The sequence below is a fragment of the Oreochromis niloticus genome, linkage group LG22 (assembly GCF_001858045.2).
Source record: "Oreochromis niloticus isolate F11D_XX linkage group LG22, O_niloticus_UMD_NMBU, whole genome shotgun sequence".
Classification (NCBI taxonomy): Eukaryota; Metazoa; Chordata; class Actinopteri; order Cichliformes; family Cichlidae; genus Oreochromis; species Oreochromis niloticus.
Genome location: NC_031985.2, coordinates 1007007 through 1015072, shown reverse-complemented (window position 1 = coordinate 1015072; position 8066 = coordinate 1007007). Strand labels below are relative to the sequence as shown.

Below are 8066 nucleotides of genomic sequence, written 5' to 3'. Positions count from 1 at the left end.
ACAGCGTGGCCGTGCAATGTTTTATATGTTTTTTTTAGTTTTTATTCCTATAAATTATATTTTCACTTGTTACCTCTGAATTATTGAATCAGACCTAGATGACATGAAATTTTCAGCAAAATTATAATTCAAATACTCCTTTAATTATTGATTATTCTCATTAATTTTCGATCATTTTATATATTTTTCCATAGTATTACATTTGAATTTAACAGATCATTCTCTCAAATAACAGACAAATATTTGTGAAATTATGATACATTTCTGAATGTATTTTAACAATCTAAATATGCATATGTACAAAAAAATATATTTAAAAACAAGTAAATTGTGTTTTACTATATTTACAGTGATGTTATGTTATTTCACCTTTGACATGTAAAATCACAGTCTACTTATGTAAATTTAATGATATTCTAGAAAAACAGTCCAAAACTGTAAAATATACAGTAAGATACTTTGACATTACTATTTTTTGGAACAGTGCAAGTAAACCAAAGTAAAGACAAGCTGCACTTTGGCTTTTATTAGAACAATTTGCTGGAACTACAGAGTAATGAAGTACTTCAAGTTTTTGTGTGGATGACTTCCAACCTTACTGTACAGCACAGAGCACAGAGGGACAATATATGTAATCAATATATGATGCAGAATGAACAAGTAACAACTGTGAGCTGAGTCTGAGGCTCATGCAGGACATTTCATAGTGAGGTGTCTTTGGTTGGATTATTCAAACATTTACATCAAAGCACCAAACTCATTTCTCACAGATGAAGGTCCCGTACACATAATTATGATTATTGTATTGAAGTGACTGTCTCCATCTCCCATAGTCATCACAGCAGACTCCATAGTAACCAGAACTGGGATTCCCATATCCTTCTGCCCAGAACCTGTCAGAGAGATCAAATCTGATATGAAACTGGACTAAACTCATAACTATTGTCACATTCATATAAATATGAGTCTCTTTTGGAATATTTCCAATATTTGCTGTATTTCTTTCCCAGGTTTCTCGCCCACTTTCCCTCCTTTAGACTTTTCTCTGAGAATCATCATGCACACTAAAACAGCTTTCAAGCTTTGATGAATATGAAATCTTCCTGCTGTAAAAATGGAGAATAAAAAGAAGTCAGAGCTGACTTTCTGCTGTTTGAAACGGTTTTGTCAGCTGTTTACAGACATCACTTTGAAATGTGTGTCTATCAGGTCATATTTACTGAAGCTTCTTCCTTCATATGTTCTGAAGTTTTACAAACACCAAAGAAGAAGAGACAGGAATTCTCTGAAACAGTTTTTCTTCTGTGAGAAAAGAAACATTACAGCACAAAAAACATGAAGACAAATTGAACAAAGTGAAATGTGTCGGTCGCTGCTTTGAACATTTTTCAATCCTGATTTCTTCAAACTGACTTGTTGTAACTGAACGTCATCACAGACTGCAGATGAAGAGAGTTCAAGCACAGCTGTTCATTCAAAGAAGGATTTCTGCTTTTCTTTACATTCAGTTTGTGGGGCTGTTGGAAAATAGCTCAGCTCATGTATTGCTGATCTATCTTCCAAAACATCAATGTTTCACTTCTAAATAATAACTCTGGAATAGAAACAAACTAATGTCTCACGTTTGTGTCAGCGCTGATCCGTCCACCCATTCCCATTTATATCCTCCTGATGTCCATTTAAAATACAGACCAATCCAGGACTCTCCTCCCAGTTTCCTGATAAATTCCTGTTTGAGAAGAGACACAAATATTGTCTCCAGTCATAATTCAGCACTTCTGTTGTAGTAACATCATCTTGTGAATCTGTCTGAAGGAAGAATAAATGTGATGAAACTTTTCTTCCATTGTGCAGAAATCAGAAAGAGCCAAAGAATCAATGAATATCAGCTCCTCCTGTAGCTCAGTCAGTGTTGCAGTGGAATCAGTGTTAACAAATCATTTGATTCAGTTGGATTGAATCAGAAAAGTAATCTGGATTATGAGGATTACTCTCATTTTATAACATTTCTGTTATTTAAAGGTTTTGTGTTGACTTGGTTTCTAAGGATTATCTAAACTGGTTCCCATTTAATCCTGGTTCTTTAACTGCTTTGAATTTCTCTCCTCCATAATTCAATGTGAACATCCAGTTTGCTGTATTGTAATCTATCCACCTCCCAAATCCTGCAATCATTTCCTGAATGAATTCTCTAATCTTCTCTCATCTGTTCTTGTTCATATTGATAAAGTCATTTTAGTCGATGACTCTAATTTACTTATTGATGATCCCTCTAACAACACTGCCACACAACTGATGAGCACTGCAGCATCATTTCATCGAGTGCATCATGTTAGCGGCCCCACACATAACGCTGAGCTTCCACATGTCTGACCTACTATCCAATCACAGATGTATCATCTTTGACAGGCTTACAGTCAGTGTTGTCTTCCCAGAGACAAACTGCTGTCACTCCCATGTCTTCTAATGACTGTGGACATTTTTAGATTTCTTCACTGGCAACATCAACAGTATCAGGTCAGAGTTCAAGTCTGTAGCTCTTCAACCGCCCCAAGTCTCTCATCCAGTTCTGTTGTTGGAGTTCAAACTCCTTCCTGCTGCCATCTCCCCCTGACTTCTCTCTATTAGAAATCAGTCCCTTTCATTTCAGCTGACTTTCAAACAGCCAGAGTCTTTCTGAGTGGAATCAACCCTCCTTACATCCCACTGTTTTAAATCCAGTTGCTCGTCAGCTCCTTCAGATCTTTGATCAGTTCCAACCTGCTTACAGACAAACCACAGCACTGAAACAGCTTTCATGAACATTACTAACCAGATTCTTCTGCTGGGATAAAGATGAACACTCCATCTGAGTCCTGCTTGACTTCTCTGCAGCCTTCATGCTGTTGATGGTGCTCCTCTTATTAACACACTACAAACTGGCATCACTGGTGCTGCTCTCACATGGTTTTCTTCATATTATCAAACAGATACTTCACAATTCATATTAATCAATGTGTGTCCTCATCTGAGTCCCACATGCCTCAATCCTTGGACCAATTCTGTTCTCTTTATAAATGCTGCCCCAGTGACATCTGCTTAATGGTTTTAATGGGATTTCCTAGCACTGCTATGCAGATGACACCCACACTAATACTTTTCTGTCGAGCCTCTCCGGCCTCAGTGAATGCTTCTCTGTCATCATTTCATGGATTTAAACTTCCTTCATCTCAAACTGAAGTTCTGCTGTTTGGCTCAGTTTCTCTGAGGAGGTCAGTCAGTACATCGTCCCCCTCACCAGTAACATCAAATCACCTGTTAAAGACTTTGGGATCATTTTGAACCAACAGCTGAATTTGAGCCTCACATGTCAAAGGTCACCCAGTCTTGTTTCCTTTACCTCAGAAATATTGCAAACATCAAATCTTTACTGTGATTCAATCATCTGGAACTTTGAGTTCATACTTTCATTTTCTCCTGCCTGATTATTGGAATTCACTTTTCACCTGCATTTCTCAGTCCTCCATAGTTGGTCTGCAGTTAGTGCAGAACTCAGCAGCAAGGCTGCAAACAAACCCTGGCCTGCAGTCTCATATCTCACCTATTCTTGCTTCTCTTCACTGGCTTACAGTCAAATTCAGAATCCTCTTTTAAATCCTGTTATTACCATATAAAGCTGTGCATGAACAGGCCCCTGCTTATATAGCAGAGCTTCTTGGACCTTCTCACTGCAGCCGGCCTCTCTGATCATCTAATCAGCGTCTCCCAACTGTCCCTCGCTCTGATTTGAAACCAGAGGCCATCGTGCTTTTGAGCTTGTTGCAGCCAAACTGTGGAACAGCCTTCCTCAGACTATCAGCTCAGCTGACTGTTAACGGCTGAAACTCATTTTTACAGGTTAGCTTTCTTTTTCCTTTATTTTCCTCCAGAGTTTCTAACTATTGTGTTTCTGATGGAATGAATGTCTGCTGCTTTGTTTATGTGTCTGTATGTTTGCACATGTATACTTATCATCAATGTGTGGCTTTATTCAACGTATGAAGAACTTTGTAACTCACTGTCAGCTCCATCAAAGATCACACAGACATGAACAAACACACCCACCTGTTCCTCTTTGCTGTTTATCATCACCAGATCAGCTCCTTTATCCTGACAGTCTCTCCTGCTCTCAGACCAAGTTTTCCTCTCAGTGGATTTAAAGTAACAGCTGCTTCCAAATCTCCTCCATCGATCAGGACACTTCTCTTAAAGTCAAACACATGTTTTAAAGACAGACTTTGTGTCATGTTGTATCACATTAATAAGATCTCTGATTTCAGTCTGTAGTCAAAAATCTTTGGTTCCTGTCATTTTCCCTGTAAATCCTTCATTTAAACTCAGGTTTTCTCTCTTATTCATAATTAACTGAAACTTACATTTATACAGAAAAACTGTTACACAGCATCAAACATTTAGGATTCAAAACAAAGACACAATCAGGTTATCACTGTGTAACACTGATGTTTTCTATTAGTTATTCAAACTTTATTACCTTCTATCTTCTCCTTCAGCTTCTTCACTTCTTCCTGTAGCTGACTGTGGTTTTTACTCAGTTTATCATAACTGCTCTGTAACTGAGTCAGGTTGGTTTTTGTGTCTTTGGAGAAAAATAGATTAATATTAAGTTAAAATGTTCTACAAATATATCTGTGATATAAGAACTTGGTGTTTACTTGCTTACCTTGAAGTTCATCCTGGAGCTCAGTGTGATTCTTTTTGGTGTCGTTGTAAACGTGGTTCAGTTTGTCGTATTTAGTCTGAACTTCTTCATGTTTGATTTGAAATTTGTTGTTTTCATTCTTGTTCAAAGCATCTGAAATATTTTAGTGAAACCAAAATAAAATAAAATAAAATAAAATGAGTGAAACATTGAACAGAAATAATCTTCTTCCTCTGCATTGTCAAATATATCAATAAGAGTCAGAAACTTGTGCAGCCATTGTTCTTTAACATGTCCTGTGGGTGGAGCTGTTAGAACTACAGGAAATCTGATGAGCTAAATACGTATCAACTGTGAACAAAAACCACTGACAAGATTCAAAATAATTGTGCTTCAGTGTGGAGGAAGAAGGTGAAGAATCAAACAGCATTTTTACACCTGTAGTCAGAGATGTTCTCTATATGCTGTGAAAGAATAGATTCTGACTCATGTGACATGTGCCTGTTCTCACTGAAAATATGTCTTTTTACATTCAGCCAAAGCTGCTCTGAGGCTTCAACACTTCCTCATATCAAAGGTGTTTCCATGTGATCAGGTACTTCCTGTATTTGCTGTGGCAGAAGGACACGTTCTGGTTGTGAAGCTGCATGTTTGTTGGCTGCTGGGATTCAGTATCAGTCATACATTCATTTGCAGGAGAAGTTCAGAGGTTGTATCTTATCTTACAGCATATGGACAGGATGATGATCCCAGCTAACATCAGGAGGCACAGCACTCTTAGAGCCAGTGTAGCACATCTGAAAGAGCCCTTCTGGACTGAAGGAGGACTCTGAGTCTGTGGTCCTGTTAGAAAGCAGTGTGGATGTTGGTTTGGTAAATGGACTGATTCTTATACAGCGCTTTTCTACTCTCCTGGAGTACTCAAAGCGCTGTATACAACATGCCTCATTCACCCATTCACACCCACTCATACAAGCACTTCTAAACACAAGTGCAAACTAAACCACATTCACACACATTCACAATCCGAACGCATCGGAGGGCAACTTGGGGTTAGCATCTTGCCCAATGATATTTGGCATGCAGACTGGAGGAGCCAGGGATCGAACCACCAACCTTCCGATCAGTAGCTGTGGCTCATGTGGTAGAGCTGTTTGTTATTTCCTGTCACTCTGTCTTTAATAGACCTGTGGTTTCATGAGTTCATCTCCACAAGAGTCAGACACCAAAATATGACGTCCGCATTGTGTTTAACCCCCAAGTGTCCAAACGATTTACGTGACTACAGCGACAGAACGGGGTTATGGATGAGATCATATATTAGTTCAATATGTCTTTAACCTACCATGAGACTGATGTGTTTATCTACGACACATATTCAGAAATGTTCTCATGTCTTTAAATGTATTTTTCTCTCATTTTTATTGTAAAAATTCAACACGTCTGCTTTAGAACTGATGTATTTCCTGATATTTCAGCTTCCATTTAAAGGACCAGGTAGATTATATTTGTGTAACTGGGTTAGAAACAGCATCCAAAATTCGCCCACAGCCTTCCTCTCTGCTCTGCTCACTCGTTTGTAAAGCAGCGAGTACTTCAGGATATCTTTGAATCTGGGCTGTTATCCACGATTCACTGTTTAATTTTACAATAAAAATAGAACAATAGCACATTTAAATATACAAGTCAGGGAGTAAAAAACCTTCCTTGGTCCCTTTAAAGTGTCCAAATATGTTTTCTGTGCAAAGCGTCTGTTTAAAAGTCAGTAAGAGGAAATAATCGTACGTCACAGGAAACGGCGAGTCAGGTAGAAAAGTTCATACAGAACATGTAGAAACTGATGTTTGATGGCAGTTTGTTAAAACTTAACTGTAACATGTTATTACAGTTCACTTACCTCCTCCTGCATCTGCACTCTCGTAGATATCCACCTCCCTCTGCTCCCACTCTGCTCCGTCCTCCTTTCTGCTGTATCTCACTTTCTTTGATAGATCTGGTTTGGCATAAATATCTGAGGACATCTTGAGAGGACGGAGACACTGAGCAGGAGTTTAAACTGTCCTCTAACAGGTGTGCAGTACTATAGTGACATCCTGTCCGCACACTGCTGTCACTCTGGCCAGCCTCCTTCCTGCTTTTGTACAGGAAGAAGCTTCAAGGAAGTAGCAAAGAAACACAAACCACAAACTCCTCTGTGCAGAACACAGTTCAGTTTTTATATTTGTAAAGTTATTGAGATCAAATATTAAAGCATTGGAACAAGAGGAACTTTGTTTTTCACAAACACGTTCACAGCTCAGATTAAAGGAAAAGTCACTTTGTTACTTATAGATTTATTTCTGTTACACTTTAAAGAAACAAACTGTTAAACTGTCTAAGATTAGATGTGATGTTTCATATTAGTTCATCTCTCAGTCGGTCCATCCTGATGATGCTGTGATCCTCATGTTTCCATTACTGCCACCATCAGGCCAGATGTTGTTATTTCAAGTCTTATGAGTTGTATTCGTTGCTATTTTGCTCCCTCTGTGATCTTTCCTGAATACAACATGCAGAACAAACTGCATGCTTTCACTGCACTGCAGTGAATAGTTTGAGAAAAACAGAAATATGAATCAACTGTGTAAAACATGGATCAAAACATTCAGAGATGCTTCTCTCTGCACTGAAGGAGGAGTTGGAGGTAATGAAGCTCTTCATGTCATCGAATCACAGAGTGAGTGAAGCAGCCCAATACTCCTGATCCTGAGAGACGATGGCTGCACCAGGTTTTTATTAACTGTGGCAAACTAAACACTGTCTGATGTTCGTGCCTGTCTTACTCACAGAGCTGCAGCTCAGCACAGAAGGCCCAAAAGTGTACAGCCTTCAGAGCCGCCGCAGGTCAAGTGAAAGTCCATGTGATGCCTGATAGAGTAGAGAATAGAGAACAGGTGAGCTGTTTATTTGGCTGATTAAAGTCCAAATTTAATCCAAAACTGAAGCAAAACAAAGTTTCAGATTCAAAGTAACAAAATGCAACAAAATGAAGGAAAAAGTATAAATACACACAGGAACACAGACTGAGACAGGTGTGCAGTACTAACACTGGTAGATGACATGCTCAGTGGGAGAAACAGTTCATCATCATCATCATCATCATCCTTCTTCTTCTTCAGTCTCAGCTGACTGCAGGTTTCCACAAACCTGAGAAACAGTACCTGGTAGATACAGTGTTGTTCTGTACTCATGCTGCTCTCAGTGATGCAGCTTTTTTTCCTGTTTACATGAAGAAGCTTTGAGGAAGTATGAGTGTGAGCACAGACTCACTGACTCACACCGTCTGTTTTTCTTTCCTGCTGATGCTCACACATTGTCCGGTCTCTACACTTGTAAATCCACTGATGCT

General features: G+C 38.8%; 1 protein-coding gene across 2 annotated transcripts; it reads right to left on the bottom strand.

The window, feature by feature from the left end:
* Window positions 1-387: 387 nt before the first annotated feature.
* On the bottom strand, window positions 388-7600 carry LOC102075976 (C-type lectin domain family 12 member B). 2 transcript variants are annotated; one of them, XM_019347584.2, is made up of 7 exons: window positions 6576-7600; window positions 5405-5521; window positions 4700-4831; window positions 4511-4615; window positions 4084-4223; window positions 1623-1729; window positions 388-893 (listed from the first exon to the last, which is right to left on the bottom strand). In XM_019347584.2, the coding sequence occupies exons 1-7, from the start codon at window positions 6697-6699 to the stop codon at window positions 758-760; spliced, it is 861 nt and encodes a 286-aa protein (XP_019203129.1). In that variant the 5' UTR covers window positions 6700-7600; the 3' UTR covers window positions 388-757. The 2 variants fall into 2 exon arrangements, with proteins under 2 accessions (XP_019203129.1, XP_019203130.1); XM_019347585.2 differs by lacking the exons at window positions 388-893; window positions 1623-1729 and adding an exon at window positions 3132-3771 and having other exon boundaries at window positions 4015-4223; window positions 6576-7599.
* Between the last annotated feature and the right edge of the window lie 466 nt (window positions 7601-8066).

Bases quoted from the DNA above. Each gene is read 5' to 3' on its own strand.
- LOC102075976 (XM_019347584.2), bottom strand. From the start codon at position 6,699: ATGTCCTCAGATATTTATGCCAAACCAGATCTATCAAAGAAAGTGAGA. The intron at 1,730-4,083 runs GTGGGTGTGTTT...CTTCTCAAACAG, and splicing joins TAAACAGCAAAGAGGAACAG to GAATTTATCAGGAAACTGGG. The intron at 894-1,622 runs GTGAGACATTAG...TCTCTCTGACAG, and splicing joins GGATCAGCGCTGACACAAAC to GTTCTGGGCAGAAGGATATG.